Source organism: Bos indicus x Bos taurus, chromosome 16, assembly GCF_003369695.1.
Source record: "Bos indicus x Bos taurus breed Angus x Brahman F1 hybrid chromosome 16, Bos_hybrid_MaternalHap_v2.0, whole genome shotgun sequence".
NCBI classification, from domain to species: domain Eukaryota; kingdom Metazoa; phylum Chordata; class Mammalia; order Artiodactyla; family Bovidae; genus Bos; species Bos indicus x Bos taurus.
In genome coordinates, this window is record NC_040091.1 from 46469474 (window position 1) to 46486750 (window position 17277).

General features: G+C 61.7%; 2 protein-coding genes across 2 annotated transcripts; one reads left to right on the forward strand and one right to left on the reverse strand.

Moving 5' to 3' along the window:
• Positions 1–486: 486 nt before the first annotated feature.
• GPR153 (G protein-coupled receptor 153) lies at positions 487–12280 on the forward strand. Its single transcript, XM_027565060.1, has 6 exons — positions 487–684; positions 4796–5262; positions 5574–6003; positions 8221–8413; positions 8994–9181; positions 9647–12280. Exons 2-6 carry the CDS (start codon positions 4907–4909, stop codon positions 10310–10312), a joined length of 1833 nt encoding a protein of 610 aa, XP_027420861.1. The 5' UTR covers positions 487–684; positions 4796–4906; the 3' UTR covers positions 10313–12280.
• Positions 12281–13360: 1080 nt separating this feature from the next.
• Positions 13361–17090, reverse strand: HES3 (hes family bHLH transcription factor 3). The gene is made up of 3 exons (XM_027565062.1): positions 15180–17090; positions 14994–15075; positions 13361–14551 (listed from the first exon to the last, which is right to left on the reverse strand). Exons 1-3 carry the CDS (start codon positions 15258–15260, stop codon positions 14178–14180), a joined length of 537 nt encoding a protein of 178 aa, XP_027420863.1. The 5' UTR covers positions 15261–17090; the 3' UTR covers positions 13361–14177.
• Between the last annotated feature and the right edge of the window lie 187 nt (positions 17091–17277).

Here is a 17277-nt window from a genome sequence, read left to right on the forward strand (position 1 = left end):
GCCCCGCCCCTATAGTTCACCTTAGACACGGCTTTCTTTGAGAAGGCGTCCCTGAGCCCCCTACTCCCAGCCCTAGGTTCCCACTGTCCATTCCTGCCCCAGGCCCCCAAGGCGGTTTGCAGGCCGTGTCCTGCGTCCAGAGTGTGGACAGACCCAAGACGACAGCAAGAGGCCAAGCTTGCCCATGCTTCACGGGAGTTGCCGCCCTCCCTAGGGGGCTTCGGCCGGGAGGCGCGCATGCGGAGGGCGCGCCCCCGCCGGTGCGAGACTGAGGACTCACAGACGCGCGGACAGACAGACAAGACTCAGGGGGCAGCGCCTCCGAGAGGCGGGGGCGGGGCGGTCCGAGGGGCGGTGCGGAGGCGCCCGCGGAGGCATGCGCCCTGCTCCGCCCCCCGCCCCCGGCCGCCCGGGCGCAGCCAGCCGAGCGGCGGGATCCGAGCGCGGCCGCGGTGGCGGCGGCGCGAGGGGAGGGAGGGAGGGAGGGAGGGGCGGCGGGGTCGAGTTGAGCGGAACGCGCCGGCCACGGGCGGCCGCCGCCAGGATGCCCCGGACCGCGGGCTGCTCCGCCGCCGGCCGCCCTCGCGGCCCCCGTTGGCCCGCGCTCGGCCAGGGGGCGCGGGAGCCGCAGCTGGAGCCAGAGGCGGGAGCAGCGAACTGGAGCCTCGGGCGCCCGAATGCAGGGTAAGCGCCGCCTCCCTGGCCCGGAGGCGGCCGGGCAGGCGACCCCGGGCGGGGAGACTTCGGGCGGGGAGGGGCTGTCCGCGGTCTGTCGGTCACAGGGCCTGTCCGATGGCTGCGGGCTCCGCTTAGGTCTGCGCACCCCGCCCCCCGCCCCAACTTGGGGACCTTCGGGGTAACTTCCCGGGGTCGGCCGCTTCCTCTGGGCCTGGAAGCGCCGCCCGGGGGGACTTGCTTGCAGGGGGTGGGGATGGCCGATCTGAGGGTCCCGGGCCCACCCCTGTCCAGCGAAGCTCGGGGGGCGCCCGGGACCGCAGTCCCGTCGGCGTTCGGCTCCCGGCCGCCGCTCGAACGCGCCCTCGGGGCTAGGCAGGGCCGGGGGCCCCGCTGGGGCCGGACCGAGCGCCAGGTCGGGCGGGGGATCGGAGGATAGAGGAGCGCGGACCGCGGCGGTGGGGGTGCGGGCGTGGCGGGCCGGGGGCGTGTTGGAGATGTGAAGGCTCCGCGCCGAGAGCTCCGCCCTGGGCGGCGGCCGAGCAGGGCCCTGCGGGACCGATGGGCAGCAGCGCGGGCGGAGAGCAGCCTGGGGGCGGCAGCCGAGCCCGGGAATCCTTTCAAGTTCTGGGTTCTCTTTGTTGCGCAATAGAGCCCTGGGGCCATGCGGCCTCATTGGCCCGCGGCCGTGACGTCACGTCGGGGCCCCGCCCGCAGACCCTGCGGAGGGAGTCCGGTGGGTCCCAGGCCCGCCACACCTGCAGCATGCCCAGCGTTGTCCTAAGGGGAGGGGGCGGCAGGGAGCGGCTCAGGGATGCAAGGGAGGGAGAAGTCCGGTCCTGGAATGCTGCGGAGACTGAGTGTGATGCGGAGTGTTGGGGTCTGGCCTTTAGTGTCCCCTGCTCCCTGTGAATGGGCAGAAGGTGATAACAATCTGGAGGAAGAGGGTCTCCTGGTTTCTGCAGAGCCAGCCCCCTCTCACTCTGCATTTGGAGACCGTGATGTTCACTCCCCATCCCATCCCGGAGATATTCCTTCCCCATCCTAGGACCACCAACCAGCTCAGGAGTCCACAGAGTCTATGCTTCCTCCCCAGTGTTGCCCTGGACTCTGAGCCTCACTGTTCCCGTCTGTATTGTTGGGATAGTAGGACGGACCCATCTTGCCTAGGTCGGAGGCTCAGAAAGATGACCTCAGCTCAAGGAACAAGAAAAAGCCAAGTATCCGAGCATTTTAATGTTTAAGAAGTCAGGATTTTGATGTCAGACAGAGTTTGGATCCTGGCTCAGGCACATAAGAACGTGGGCAAATGGTTTTACCCCTGCTTAACCATCTTTTTAAAAATATATACATTTATTTATTTGTTTGTTTGGCTGTACTGGGTCTTAGTTACAGATCTAGTTCCCTGACCTGCAGGGATTGGGGATCCCTGCATTTGAAACTCAGAGTCTTAGCCACTGGACCACCAGGGCTGATGGAAGTCCTTCAGACAAGATCACTAGGTGTGTGAATTGAGAGGAGGGCGCTGTTTGAAGGATGAATGTCCCCTGTAGGGCACATTCTCCTGCCCACACCTGGGACCCTTCCCTGAAGTGAGACACTGTTAGGCTAGACTCAGAAGAACTGGCACCATGAAGGGTTGTGCTAGTGGCAGCCCATGGCATCTTCTCCACCATTCTGCACCAGTAATCAGGTGGGCAGCATGAGCTGGGCTGGGCCCAGGGTCCCAGGAGTCAGACAGCCTGCTTGGGCATCTGAGGAAAGGCCTCCCAGTTTGACAGCCACAGAAGCCAATGCAAGTAGAAAGAGACACCAGCCCACCAGGTACATGGTGAACCCGGTTTTCTGTTTGATAACATAAGCCTCTGACCCACAGCAGCACGCGTACTCTGCCCATTCTGGACCCAGAGTAGGCTGCCAGACCCCATGAAGGTACCCATTAGGGTAGCCCTGGGGCCTCATTACCCCCAAAGCTGGACCGTCCCAGGTTTCGGTTGGGGTTACCTTGCGTGTGCCTGCAGGTCTGAGGCTCAAGTACACCTCTGAGCTCAATGTCTTGGACCTTAAGAGATGCCATAGCTCAGAGAGCAGGGAGGCCTTTAGTATATACATCTACACAGCAAGCATTTATTGAGCACTTTCTGTGTGCCTGGCTCCATTCTAAGCACTTTCTGTGGCATAACTTCCTGGCTACCCACATGCTTCTCCAGACAGATACCCTCATGTCCACTTACAGATGAGAAAACTGACACCCAGCTAAGTCATGTAACTGGCTGGGGAGCTGGAGTTGGAGTCTTTAACAGCTCTTTACCCCACACCAGTGGCCTCTGTATGCTGAGGTCAAGGAGGCTTGCTGGACACCTGAACAACTGCTGGAGGGTCCAGTGGGGCCACCTCTCCTCCCATGCTGGGTCTAGGGTGAGGAAGGGACAGCAGGTGTGTAAGTAGAAGCCTAATGTTTGGGAAGGAAGTTGTCTGGCTCCAGAAGTCTCCCAGCCCCCCTCAAGGCCATTAGTGGGCACTAGTGTGGTCCGGAATAGACTCTCATCTGGGTCAGGGGCCCAGGCAGGCCCGTAGCAAGGGCACAGAAATGAATGAGACTCACAGGACTCAGAGGTCCTTCGGTGTCCACCGGGGTCAAGGCCACACTCTGTACAGCACAAGCAGGGGTGCCCAGCAGTGGGCCGGGAAGTGCTGTTTCCCCTGTCCTGAGCACCAGGGGCCTGCAATGGCCTGTCCACACCAAGCTGGGAACAGTCCCTGGGAGATCACATGGCTGTGTCTGGTTCAGTGGTACCCATAAGTGTTGAAAGTGTTAGTCATGTCCAACTCTCTGCGACCCTATGGACTGTAGCCCGCCAGGTTCCTCTGTCCATGGGATTCTCCAGTCAAGAGTCCTGGAGTGGGTAGCCATCCTCTTCTCCAGGGGATCTTCCCTGTTGGGGACAAGAGAATTGCAGCCACTGAGATTAAACAGGCTAGAGAGTGAGAAGGCCCAAGTGTAGGCAGCGTATACAGGAGGCCTGCACTTAGTTAGCCCTGTGCCTCTCCCCACCCTGCCTGCTCCGGGCTGTGGCCAGAGTGGCTGACTATGGGGGGCCTCATATCGGAGGACCGGCCACTGTTCTGTGCAGGGAGATGCCAGGCCGGAAGGGGGGACCACCCTCTCGCTCTCTGGCAGGATGGGGGAGCTCCCCAACACGTGCCTCCTGCCTGGGTCCTGTGTCCCTGGTTCCTATCCACAGGCTGTCCTTGGGGCCAGGTTCTGGTCCCTGGCCAGCTATAGTCCCATGTTACTCAAGGTGTCCGGAGCACCCACTGTGTTTGTGACCTGGCCTGCCCTGGGCTTTAGAGATGAGGCGTCTACCCACCCAGCTGCCCCCTGGAGGAAGCATCGTCATCCTCATTTCCGAGGACATGAGTGAGGTTTTGTGAGGCCACACAGCTAGTGTGCTGGAGCTTGGTGGGACTCCCAGCCTAGGCTTCTGCCAGGGCCTTCCAGGTATGCCCGGCCATGGAAGGCCTGCTGGGGGCTGACCCAGGAAAAGCAGGCCATGCTTTCCCAGAGTGGGCAGGAAACTGGTCCCTAGATCACCCTTTCCTCACAGAGAGATTCAGGGGCCTCATCCTCCAGGCCTGTCCTCATTGGCCAAATGAAGTAGGATGGATGAAGCTGAGGGCCCCCATTGTGCGCTGGGGCAGCGTCATGTGGGCTGCGTGTGGATCTGGGAAGTGTGAAGGTGAGAGGGCTGGTCCTGGGACAACACCAGGTACGCCTGTGGCACAGGGCCCACCTGGGCCTGGCCTGGCAGCTTCCCTGAGGATGCACGCAGCCTGGAAGCAAGCCTAGATGCCACACCTTGACCAGGAATAGATGGAAGTGAGGGGATGTGCATTGATTGAGCACCACTGTATACACCCCCCCCCCCCCCCCAGGAGCCAGGAGTCTTCAGAGAGGAGAGAGGAAGGCAAAGCAGCCCTGCCCAAGCCAGGACCAGACAAATAACGGAGCATCAGGGGACCCCTCTGTCTCCCACTCCCAGGAGCCCCAAGAGCTCTGCTGATGGAGCCAGGGGAGAGTCACTGAGTTCCCTGTGTTGTTCCTGCCCGCCCCCCGCAGATGCTCGTGGTCCCTGGTGTCCCTGGGCTGCCACATGTGAGGACTGCTGCGCTAAGCTGAGGCCCAGCTTGAGGAGGATGTCCCAGCCGCCGGCCAGCTCCCGTCTGCACCATGAGTGATGAGAGGCGGCTGCCTGGCAGTGCAGTGGGCTGGCTGGCGTGCGGAGGCCTCTCGCTGCTGGCCAATGCCTGGGGCATCCTCAGCGTGGGGGCCAAGCAGAAGAAGTGGAAGCCCCTAGAGTTCCTGCTGTGCACACTGGCGGCTACCCACATGCTCAACGTGGCCGTGCCCATCGCCACCTACGCCGTGGTGCAGCTGCGGCGCCAGCGCCCCGACTACGAGTGGAACGAGGGCCTCTGCAAGGTCTTCGTGTCCACCTTCTACACCCTCACCCTGGCCACCTGCTTCTCCGTCACCTCCCTCTCCTACCACCGCATGTGGATGGTCCGCTGGCCTGTCAACTACCGGTGAGTTCTTGGGTGGGTACCTGTGTGCACACGAACATCCTAGGCGGGGACGTGTGCCTGAGCGCACAGCGGCCTCAGTGTGGGCACACGGCCCCCGTGCGGGGTGCTGCACCAGTGTCACACTGAGGGCTGCAGGGGTGCGTGCATGTAGGTGTGTGTGGGTGTGCAGGTACCCAGTGCAGAAGTGCTTGGAGAAAGGGACGTGTGACAATGTACTTGGGGACCAGGGCAGTCGAGGACCCTCAGGGCTTGGGGAGAGACCCTGTGAGTGATACCAGGTCCCTCTCTGTCTTGTCCCTGCCCTGTGCCAGGCTGAGCAACGCCAAGAAGCAGGCGGTCCACACAGTCATGGGCATCTGGATGGTGTCCTTCATCCTGTCGGCCCTGCCTGCCGTCGGCTGGCACGACACGAGTGAGCGCTTCTACACCCATGGCTGCCGCTTCATCGTGGCTGAGATCGGCCTGGGCTTCGGCGTCTGTTTCCTGCTGCTGGTGGGCGGCAGTGTGGCCATGGGTGCGGTCTGCACGGCCATTGCCCTCTTCCAGACACTGGCGGTACAGGTGGGGCACCGGGCGGACCGCCGCGCCTTCACTGTGCCCACTATCGTGGTGGAGGACGCGCAGGGCAAGCGCCGCTCCTCCATCGATGGCTCCGAGCCTGCCAGGACCTCGCTGCAGATCACTGGCCTGGTGGCCACCATCGTGGTCATCTACGACTGCCTCATGGGCTTCCCCGTGCTGGTGGGTGAGCTTGGCAGGTGGTAGGAGCCTGGTGGGGGGACATGGGCTCTGGGACAGACAAGGGCTGGGTATGCTCCAGGCATTAGCGGTTGAATCTTACTCACACTGATCCTTTCAGGAGGCATCATCATCACCCCTACTTTATAAGTTAGGAAACCAAAGTTCAGAGAGGTCAAGTGACCAATATATAGTCAGGGCAGCCATGGTAGGAACTGAGCCCACGTCAGGTGGCTGCAGAGACCAGGGTCTTTCCATCACACTGTAGGAGACTTTCCACCCCTGATCTGGGTGAGATCCACTTGATACAGAGGCTATGGAAGGTGGGGTCACAGGCTTCCTCTTGGACCCAGGTCCCATGGTGGACAGAGGGGGGATGTGGTGTAGCAGAATTGGGTGTGGTCCTGAACTGGGGGGCAGGGCAGGCCTGGAATGTGTGCTGGAGAGTTGGACTTGATCCCAGCAGCCGAACAAGCTTTCTGGTGGCACTAGTGTTAAAGAACCCACCACCTGCCAGTGTGGGAGACCTAAGAGATATGGGTTTGATCTCTGGATTGGAAAGATCCCCTGGAGAAGGGCATTTCAACCTGCTCCAGTATTCTTGCCTGGAGAACCCCATGGACACAGGAGCCTGGCGGGTTACGGTCCATGGGGTCACAAAGAGTTGGACACAACTGAAGCAACTTACGGAGAAGGCAATGGCACCCCACTCCAGTACTTTTGCCTGGAAAATCCTATGGACGGAGAAGCCTGATAGGCTGCAGTCCATGGAGTCGCTAAGAGTCTGATACGACTGAGTGACTCGACTTTCACTTTTCACTTTCATGCATTGGAGAAGGAAATGGCAACCCACTCCAGTGTTCTTGTCTGGAGAATCCCAGGGACAGGGGAGCCTTGTGGGCTGCCGTCTATGGGGTCGCACAGAGTCAGACACGACTGAAGTGACTTAGCAGCAGTAGCAGAAGCAACTTAGCATGCACGCACCAGCAGCTGAGGAAGGTCAAGGTGAAGGCTGGTCTGAAGACCCTGCCAGGTAGGGTCCAAGGCCCATGGAGGCTGCCTGGGCTCCTGTCTATGAGGCTGTGCCCCAGGCCTAGCCCAAGAATGATGTCTGGACTCAGTAGCTGAGCCCTCCCACCCATAAGGTTCCAGCCCAGCCCCTGGAGGGTCTAGAGCTGGACAGGGACTGGTGGAGGGGCAAGGACCCAAGAGAGGCTTCATCCTAAAGACATCACTGCAGGACCCCAGCCTCAGCAGGTGACAGGTAGGGGGGCAGCTTCATAGGCAGGGTGTAACCCCACCCTTAACGGGTCTTGTACCCCTTAGGTGGAGACCTCCTGTGTGCAGTGGGGCCCTTTGCTGGGAGAGGGAAGGCACATGTGTGAAATTGCAGAGCCAGATGGGAATAGCAGTGGGGGGAGGGCCCCCCAGCTTCTCTCCAGCAGGGAATAGATGGGAGTACTGTTTACAGAACCCACATGATGCTGCAGGCCTGGTGCAGTGTCTGGAAACTTTGCCTCAAGATGTTCTTAGCCCACTTCACCGATGAAGAAACTGGGCCCCAGAGAGGTTTAGCATCATTCTGAAGGTCACACAGCTTGCGTGGAAGAACCAATGTATGTCTACCTCATGCCCACTTCAGCTCTGAAAGGGGAACAGTTCAGTGTCTCTAAGTGGAGGAGTGAACTCCCCTGGGAGCAGAGGAATGAGGGGCCCCTGGGCCATGACCCAAAAGCCACCGAGTTAGACCCTCTGATCCTCAGAAACTGCTTTGATTCCCCACTTGGGTCTGAGGTCGACCCCCAGAGTAGAGGCAGGGCCAAGGAGATCACGAGCCAGGGAGCAGGGAGGATGGTAGAAAGGCCCTGAACTGGGAGGTTGGAGACCTGGCTCTCAAAAATGGGATGGTAATCCTGGCTCCCTGTCCTCCGGTAGTCACGGATGAAATGAGGGAGGCTGTACCCAGCGCTTCCCGGTGCACACGCAGTCTGGTGACTGTCCATCTTGGCAGTGAGCAGCTGTCAGTGGGCGGGCATGGACTTCTCCCTTCACATTCCAGCCCTTTCCTGCCCAAGAGCCCAGAGTTCTGTCACCTCCTCTGCCTCCTTCTCTGGCAGGTGGGCAGTCAGACCTGCCCTGCATATGGGAGAACTGAGGCTGGGAGGGGAAGCGGGGTGATGGGGGTCCTGCCGGGTGCCAGGCCGACCCGTGTGCCCACAGGTGGTGAGCTTCAGCAGCCTACGGGCAGACGCCTCAGCGCCCTGGATGGCACTGTGTGTGCTGTGGTGCTCAGTGACCCAGGCCCTGCTGCTGCCCGTCTTCCTCTGGGCTTGTGACCGCTACCGCGCTGATTTCAAGGCTGTCTGGGAGAAGTGTATGGCCCTCCTGGCCAACGATGAGGAGTCGGATGATGGTGAGGATGGCCCCGTGGAGAATGGCGCCTGGGGGAGATCACTGGAGTCAGTGGGAGGACAGGTTTCAGATCCACCGATTTACCCCACAGGTGCTTGAACCCCTACGGGACCCAGTGTCCCATGGAGCATTCTCCTGTCTGGCTTGCCCCTCTACCAGGGTTTCAGTTAAGCAGATGTTCCAGTTAACAGAGTGGCTGTGGACTCCAGCCTGAATGTTTCCTGGAGTCTCTGACTTTAGGGGTCTTGGCGAACTGCCCCCAGGGGCTCCTGAGCACCAGTCCTGTCTCTCCCCAGCAGTAACAATGTGACCCTTGGCTGAGTCCTGCTACCTGCCAGCCGGTGTCAACTCCTTGTGTCTATTTAGTTCCTGGCCCCATAGAAGAAACTGGCTCAGGGTCTGTGACTTCCCCAGCCCCTCAACTAAAAGGGGGCAGAGTCAGGATTTGAATGGAGCACCCTGCCTATCTCCTTTTTTGCTAACTGGCCCACCAGCCCTGCGTGTGTCTCTGGGGGTCCCTGGGGTTCACTCCTGAAGCCCCCCAAGTTTCCATGGCCCTAAACTTCTGCCCTGCCCTGCAGATACCAGCCTGGAAGGTGGCGTCCCCCCAGACCTAGTGCTGGAGCGCTCCCTGGATTACAACTATGGGGGCGACTTTGTGGCCCTGGACAGGATGGCCAAGTATGAGCTCTCTGCCCTGGAGGAGGGGGGCCTGCCCCAGTTCTACCCTCTGCGGCCCTTGCAGGAGGACAAGATGCAGTACCTGCAGGTAGAGACGGGCAGGGCTGGAGACGCGCAATATGCATGTGGGGGATACCCTGACCTCTCCAAGGCCTTTCCTCTCTGAGTAGGAGCCCATCTTGTGCCTGCCCTGTCTCCCAGGGTTGCCTTTCACCTCCCAAGATGGGCTGGCCCCAGGTCACAGAGCCCATGGGGGGCACCCCAGCCCCTTTGCCCCAGTTCCCTTGTGCCCTAGGAGGGTGCTCAACCTGGCACCTGTGTCATTTCCTTGGGGCTTAGCACCCTACTCAAGGGGACTGCTCCCGAGTTGACCCAAGCTACGGATGACAACACTGAGATTTGGAAAGATCGTCAGTTGCCCCAAATCGCACAGCTTCAAACCAGGGGCCCCTGGCCTGGTGACGCCTGACTCCAGGCCACCCTGCCCGGTGAGGGGAGGCTAGGTCCCCATTTTCCAGGAGGGTAGCGGGAGTTAACCCCACGATCCTCACAGGTCCCGCCTACGCGACGCTTCTCTCACGACGACGCAGACGTGTGGGCCGCTGTCCCGTTGCCCACGTTCCTGCCACACTGGGGCTCCGGCGAGGACCTGGCCGCCCTAGTGATGCCAAGCGGGCCTGACCGGCGTCGCGGCAGCCTGCTGGCCTTCGCAGAGGACGCGCCCCCCTTCCGCCCGCGACGTCGCTCGGCCGAGAGCCTGCTGTCTCTGAGGCCCCTGGCCCTGGATGACAGCCCGCGCCGCGCCCCCGGCTCGCCCCCCAGCAGCCCGCGCCGCCGCCCCGGGCCCGGCGTCCGCTGCGCCTCGGCCTCGCTGCTGCCCAACGCCTTCGCGCTGACCGCCTTCGAGCGGGAGCCGCAGGCCCTACGACGCCAGCCCGGCCCACCAGGGTCCTTCCCCGCCTGCGCCCCTGCCCCCGACCGCACCCAGCCAGGTGGGGACGTGGTGCCCCCTGGCGGCGGCGCGCAGAGGAGCCCCGGGCCGCTCCCGGATGCACACACGCATTCCGGGACCCTGCGGACTGGCCTGAGCGCGTCGTGGGGCGAGCCCGACGGTCTGCGCGCGGCGGGCGCAGGTAGCACCAGCAGCTTCTTGAGCTCGCCCTCGGAGTCGTCGGGCTACGTCACACTGCACTCGGACTCGCTGGGTTCCGCGTCCTAGGACCCGCTGGCGCCTTGCCAAGTCACCAGGCGGGCCGGGCCGCCTACGGGGCCAAAGCACCAAAGATGCCACCCTAGTCCTGGCTGGGCTTGGGCAAGCTTCCCGGACATGTGCCAGCCTTGACGACCATTGCCTGGAGGGATGACGCCTGCCCTGGACAACCACCCTGGGTACGGACCAGCCTCTGGGCAGGGCACCTCCGGGGCAGAGTAAGGCTGGGGCCTGGGAAAAGGCGGGCTCCACACGGAAGCGACTGGGCTAGGGTGACGGTGGTGGTGGGTTGCCCAGAGAGGGACACCACCAGACAGAACAAAGCTCAGCCGCACAGGAGCCACCGGACTCCATCCGGCTTTCCACTCTGCACTGTAATTGTCACACCTCAGGGGGTGGGGTACAGAGGGTCTCTAAGCACAGGGGTCTTTGGAGCCCAAACCAGTTCTCTGAGCAGGTCTCCCTGCTGACCTGTTCTGCCTCGCTTTCCCCATCTGTGATGAGCAGGTGACCATGTTAACTCTCAGGACTGTTTGGACAGGTCTCCTGGTCTGTGTGCCCTGGCCACGGAGTGGACAGGGAGGGAAAGTAGCATAGGATCCTCCCAGGGTCCTCTGTGGGGGTCAGTCTTCAGTGGCCTAGTGTGGCCCCCAAGCCTGAGGCCTCCCACGCTTAGTGTCCCTGGCCCCCTTGGGCATTCTCCCCAGCCAAGCTCAAGTGCAACACTTGCACCATCACCAGTGGTACCACACTCACTTTGACCCCTATTAGCATCCCTTCCCTCATCACTCTGCCTTCATTGTCTGTGCCCACCACATCAGCCACCTGTGGGACCCCCGCCGTGAAGGTTGTGGGGTACGTGGTGGAGAGAACTGAAGCAAAGCAGGAGTGGGCTTCCTTATCTCGGTGCCCATCCCCAACCCGTGCATGTCTGGCCAGAAAGGGATCTTGGCTTAGAGTCCTCCCAGGTTCTGGGTGTAAGGTCTGGTCCATGGTGAGTCTTCCTCCACCCTGAGTCAGGACTCTCTTGCTGTCCATGCTAGGCACACCTCTTGCAGACCTGGGCTTGTCCATGGACCCTCAGGGAGTGTCTGCTGGGTTTTGCATGGAGGAAGACCCTAGGCTCAGGCTAAGAAGAGGCCCAGGAGTACCCATAGACCTTGGGTTGTAGGGGCTGGGGTGTATGCAAAGGCAGTCCCATCCTATCCCCTGCCTCCATGCAGTGGCCCCTACCTGTGAAGGTCTGGAGTGGGTTCCAGGGGCCTGTGAGGGCCTCTTCCCTCCTGCTCTGCAATCTGGAATTGCAGCACTGCCTCTGCCCCTCTGGGGGCTGATCCGGCTTCCTCACCCTTCAGACAGTGTCCCAGCTCCAGAGAGACCTGGGAAGGACTACACAGCTCTGTCTCAGCTTCAGAGGCCCTTCAGTCTCTGGCTGTGGGGTAACTTGCGGGGAGGAGCTGGTTTACTCACCCGCAAGGTGAGCAAATCAGAATGTTCCAGTCAAGCCTCAGCCATGGGAGGCCTGCCTCGACAACGCTGTTGTGCCTTTAAGGATCGACATGTCATGTGGGGGCAGAGGTCACCAGTTAGCTGCTGTCCCCCCCGACCCCCCATCAGGCTGGCCGATTTGTCCACCTTGAGTTTTCACTCTGTGTATTTCATATCCAACGGCAATACTTGCAGGGAGGCATGGTCCCCTCAAGTCCCTCCAGGCCTAGATTTTACAAAATTAAAGAGGAGGGAGAATCCCAAGTGGAGGCCCCCAGGGCCTGGGGCTCCCCTCTCTCACTTTGTTTAGTTTCCAGGCCTGTTTGCTGCCTTGATGAGCAGCTTGACCCTGGGTTCACCGGGGAGGGAGTTCTGTCTTCATACCACCGCCCAGCCCAGAGCCAGGGATCTGTTTGTAGTTTTTTCACAACTGAGCATTTCTCTTCTGTACAGACTCCAATAAAAACTTCCTATATAATTTGCACCGGGCAATCCCAGGCCAGTTTCATGGAAACACCTCCCTAGAATCTAACAGCACTGCTGGCCAGCTGCCCCTAAACGTCTCTCCCTCTGGGTCCTGAATTCCTCCTCCAGTGCGCCCGCCCTTTGGGTCGAACTTGACTTTTTCCTCTCTGCAAATCCTGCAGGTGAGTCGGGCCAGGAGCAGCAGCCTGGTGGGCTCCAAAGCCCTGTGAGTGCAGGTGGCTGCGCCTGCCTAGGGATGGCTTCAGGGACCCCTAACCCCAGTGAGGCTGGTTCTGAGGGCGAGAAAGTGTTGGTTGCTCAGTCATGTCCGACTCTTTGCTACCCCATGGTCTGTCCAGGCAAGAATATTAGAGTGGGTTGCCATTCCATTAGCTAGGGGATCTTTCCGAGCCAGGGATCGAACTTAGGTTTCCTGCATTGCAAGCGGATTCTTTACCATCTGAGCTACCAGGGAAGCCAGGGGCACTGCGATTGGAGGCGTGCCTGGGGAGGCGGACTCATTGTGCGGGTTGACCTGCCCACCAACCGGGGCTGGGATTTGTAGGACGCGCCCCTGGGTCCGCGGTGTAAGGGCGCCACCTAGTGGCCCTCAGGCTTAGTGTCCAAAAGCGGAGACCCAAGAGGCCGCCCCAGGACCACCACTGCGGGACCCCAGTTCCGGCTCCAGAGAGCCGGCTGGTCAGGTAGGGGAGTCGGGCCGCCTCTCTCCGCGGTCTGACCAGAACGGGTTTAGCACAGGGCAAGACAGGGGCAATCCCAAAAGAAATGTTTTATACAAGGTTGATGTTTGTACTTCAAACAGATTACCCAAGTAGGCATCATGGGAGAAATTAGAACCTTCATGGCCTCTTTATACCCATTCCACAGGTTCGCACTGTCTTTATTCTGAATTTCAAGATGGTGGGAGGAGGTGCCGCGATCTCCTGGTCTCAGCGCAGGATCCCTGTTCTCTACGCCTCCGGCCTGCTCTTCGAGGGCCGGGACTCCCGGGCTAGAGTCCGGATATAGCAATGACTTCATTTTCGGAGGCGTTAACCGTCGCACAGCGCTCCGAGGGTTGTCAAGGATGGTGGGCTCCCTGGAGGCAGCGGTCTGAGGCCTAGAGTCTGGAAGGCCGAGGTCTTTTCCGAGTGGGGATTAGTGAACTGTCCCCTGGGAGGAGCCGGAGGCTGCCCTAGCATATCTCCAGTTGGCAGGACGGTGCGCGGGGTCCCTACCAGGAGCCTCGCGGAGCAGGGCGTCGGGTGGCGGTGGCGGTAGGCGGAGCACCTCACCGGGCGGGACCTCTGATGAGGGGGCTTTTGAGAGAACTGACTTCCGAGCGCGAGCCAGCGGGTGGGCCGCGCCGCGTGCGGAGGGGGTGGGAATCCGTGGAAGCCGGTCTAGGGTGGGGGTGGGCTGGGGGCCCCTCGCTAGCGGGGCGGGGCCTGGCGCGCTTTGTGCCTGTGGGAACCCGGCGTCCCCAGCCCGCTGAATGGGCCGGGGCGGGGCAGCAATTCTCCTCGCTGCGAGGGGTCCGCTCTGGGCCTCTGCGGACGGCGACCTTCCCACCGCCGCGCGGCTGCGGGGCGGGGGAGAGGGCGGGCTGCCCGCCGAGGGCCCTGGGAAAGGGGCGCAGCCCGGGACACCTCCTCCCAGCCCCACTAGAGGGTGGGAGGAGCAGAAAGCGGGTCCAGCCTGAGTAGCTAGGACTGGGGCAAGGATGGGGTTATGCCTAGACGCTCAGAACCCGGTCCAATCATAGCTTCGTGTATTTCCCCGAGTTAGCAGAGACGCGGCCCCCTCCCGGTCACCCCGTCCTGGGACCAGAACCGACGACTGGGGTCCCGACCGTTCAAAACAGTCTCTGCGTCCTCAGGCCAGAGGAGGGTCCCCTTGAGTCCGAGGCCGCATCTGAGCCTCACCAGGGTCGCCACAAGCGCAGCCCCGGCTCCGGGCTCTCCGCGAAGCGGCGAGAAGTCGACTGCGGGGCCGGGATGCTGGTGGAGGCGCCGGGGAGACCGCCAGAGAGGAGGCGCCGGGGTGGCGGGGACCGCGATCCGCCGGCGGCCGGAGCAGGGGCCCAAATTGGGGGCGCGCAGGGGCCAAGCCGCGCGGGCGCCTCGGGGCCAGGACTGGCGCTGTCCATGGTACTGCCACCCCCGCGCTCGTGCACCAGCAGGCCGTGCAGACCGGCGCCGCCCTCCTCTCCACGCCGCAGAAGCTGGCTAACGCCGGGCAGACAGCCGCGGAAGCCCGACGGGTACTCAACTCCGCTGGGGACCGGCCAGAGCCCTAGGGGGAGGGCAGCGGACGAGAGAAATGTTGAAAGGAGGGGAGAACAAGGGAGGTGGAGGAGGAAAAGAGAGATGTAGAGAGGAGAGAGAAAGGGAGGGGAGAAGTGTGGAGGGAGGGAAGAGGAGGGAGAGGAGGAAAGGAAGAGGAGGGAGAAGAGAGAGGGACGATTAGGGAGGGAGGGCGGGGAGGCCGAAACTCATCCCCTGCCATGGGTCCAGACGTTGACTCACTCGGATTACAAGTCTGCAGCCAGCCAGGCTTTTGCTGCCTCCCTACTTACAGCAATACCTCCTCACTCAGCCGCCCTGAGCGGTTTTCTGTTCATCTCTCCTTTATCTGGCCTTGTAGAATCCATGGCTCTGACCCCTCCAGCCCTCCTCCAGCCCTCCTCCAGCCCTCCTCCAGCCCCTTGCCCCACCCTCCCAGGTCCTCCCTCTACCTTGCACCGAGTTCTGAAGGCTTTTCATGTATTTGACACTCAGCTCCAGTATGTCCGCCTTCTCCAACTTGCGTTTCCGAATCTGCGGGTCCATGGAAAGGGCTCTTAGGACGGCAGCCTGGGTTCAAGCAAATGAGGCCGGGGATTATATCACCCCCTCTACCTCCACCGTGTCCCCGGTCTCACCTGGTGCGAGTAGTGTTTCTCTAGCAACGATTTGAGCTGCTCCAGTGACACATTAATGCGTGCCCTTCGTTTCTTCTCCATCAGCGGCTTGGAGACCTGTGGGTGAGCAGTAGTTACATGACCTGCAGAGCCTCGGCCCTCTGGGCACCTTCTGTCCTACCCCTCACCCCTGCAACCCTCAGAACCCCAGACCTTGCGGAAGTTGCCAGTGGGGCCGCCAGAGCTGCCCTGGGTCTCGGGCTGAGTGCCCATGTTGTCCTAGCGGAGCCGCTGGAGGCAGCACCACCTTTATATGGAATCCTCGTTTACATGTCAATGAGGCGCTCCTGGACGAGTGGAACCCCGAGGGGGAGGGGTGAGAGGGGGACAAACAAGCAAGTTCCCCACCTCTCTCTGCCTGTTTTCTCCCCTTAGCCCAGGCCTCACCTCCAGTCTTTCCTTTATCCCTCTCATCCTCACCTCTTCCTGAGTCTGAGATTCCTTCCCATGCCCATGCTCTCCAAACCCTGTACCGTCCCAGTCTCCCTAGGTTCTGGGCCTCACCAACAAGCCCACTGGGGGAGGTCCAAGAGCCCAGCTGGCTGCAGGCCCTGTTAATGACGGTGACTGAGCACCGGGCCTCCTCTGGCCTGATGAAGATACAGAGGCTGGGAGTGCCCACCAGTGAGGCCTTTCCTCCGGCTTCACGCTCTGGCCACTGGCGACACCGCATTAGTCTCCCTAATGTTGGGACAATACAGCGATTTTCTGCCTGTGGCCACTGAAAGCCGGGCCCGCAGGGGCCACGCAGCAACATGTGTCTCATTAAAGCGTGCAGCCCACCCTCGGGGCCACAGCCAGCCTCCTCTTCGCTGGGACCTCGGGACTGGGAGAGGTACTGTGCTGGGGTGCAGACTGGGCTCAGGGGCCCTCTGGCCCTATTAGGACCTAAACCACTCTCTTCAAGCTGGGGAGGGGCAAGCTGCAGGCAGCCTCAGGACAGGGCAGTCAGAATATTTTCTCCTTCCTCCAGTCCTGAGTCTTCAGGCTGGACGATTCAGTCTCTGTTCCCTTACAGGGAAGGCCTGGGAATTTATTCCCCCAACCCCTGCCCCTTAGCCTTCTCAGGGTCCCAACAAGTGGGAGGTGGGGGTGAGGAAGACCACTGAGCCTCCAGAGAGCGCATCACTGGAGGCCCAAGATGCCAACGCCTTCTTCATTATTCAGGCTGAAGACTCAAGCTCAGAGGAGGAGGCCCCATGCCAGCAGCGGCTAGGTGCTCCAGCAAGACTCCTGGGCAATCCCTGCTTGGGCTTCAGCAACTGGACTACACTAGCGAGGGACGGGAATTGTCCATTCGGGGGAGTCCCTGGGTTCAAACCTACACATCTCCCTTGACTGAGTTCTCTTGGCCCCAGTTCATGAACACGCAGCCCCCTACTGCTGCTTGTGAGGGCGATGGGGAAGTCACAAGGACCCAAAAGTTCAGTACAGGAGCCCTGCTGCTGATGACTTTACAACCTGGCCTTTGCAATGAGGGGGAGGGGAAATTGCTGGGTCCTTGGTGGGCCCCCAGCTCCCTAGAGCCGGAGCATCCTCTCTGACATCCACCCCCGCTCGGGGTATTGACCGGCCCTGCCCGGCAGCGGCGTTCCTAGGCGCCAAGCAGCGTGGAGAATCGCGCCCCTCCCTCCTTTCAGTCAGAAGCTTGGTGACCGTGGCTCCGAAGTGTTCTTCCTCCCCGGCCGCAGGGCCCTTAGTTCAGATCGGGACCGGGCCGGGCCCCGGGCGGTACGCGGGGCCGCGGCTGAACTGCGGGCGCTGGCACGCGCCGGGCAGCTTTGAAGCGCCGGGGCCGGCGGGGCCCGAGTGGCTTCCGCGCGCTCGCTCGGGCTTGGGGGCTCGCGGGGGGGCGGGTGGCGGCGCCGTACAAAGGTGCCTCGGGGCGGGAGGCGCGGCTGGGCACAAAGGGGGCAGCCGAGTGTTAAGGGCATTGTGCTGGCCCCACAAAGCCGCGCCCGCGCCCGCCTCCTCGGGACCAAACTCCTGGCGCCCCGCTGCGCGCGGGCTTCCAGCTGCGGCACATCTGCACACAGGAGGACGCGCGCCTCGCTCCGGC

Coding starts and splice junctions, on each gene's coding strand:
- GPR153 (XM_027565060.1), top strand. CDS start 4,907: ATGAGTGATGAGAGGCGGCTGCCTGGCAGTGCAGTGGGCTGGCTGGCG. Junction 5,263..5,573: donor CGCTGGCCTGTCAACTACCG/GTGAGTTCTTGG, acceptor GCCCTGTGCCAG/GCTGAGCAACGCCAAGAAGC. Junction 8,414..8,993: donor CGATGAGGAGTCGGATGATG/GTGAGGATGGCC, acceptor CCTGCCCTGCAG/ATACCAGCCTGGAAGGTGGC.
- HES3 (XM_027565062.1), bottom strand. CDS start 15,260: ATGGAGAAGAAACGAAGGGCACGCATTAATGTGTCACTGGAGCAGCTC. Junction 15,076..15,179: donor AGAAACACTACTCGCACCAG/GTGAGACCGGGG, acceptor ATGGACCCGCAG/ATTCGGAAACGCAAGTTGGA. Junction 14,552..14,993: donor CCTTCAGAACTCGGTGCAAG/GTAGAGGGAGGA, acceptor CCCTCCCCCTAG/GGCTCTGGCCGGTCCCCAGC.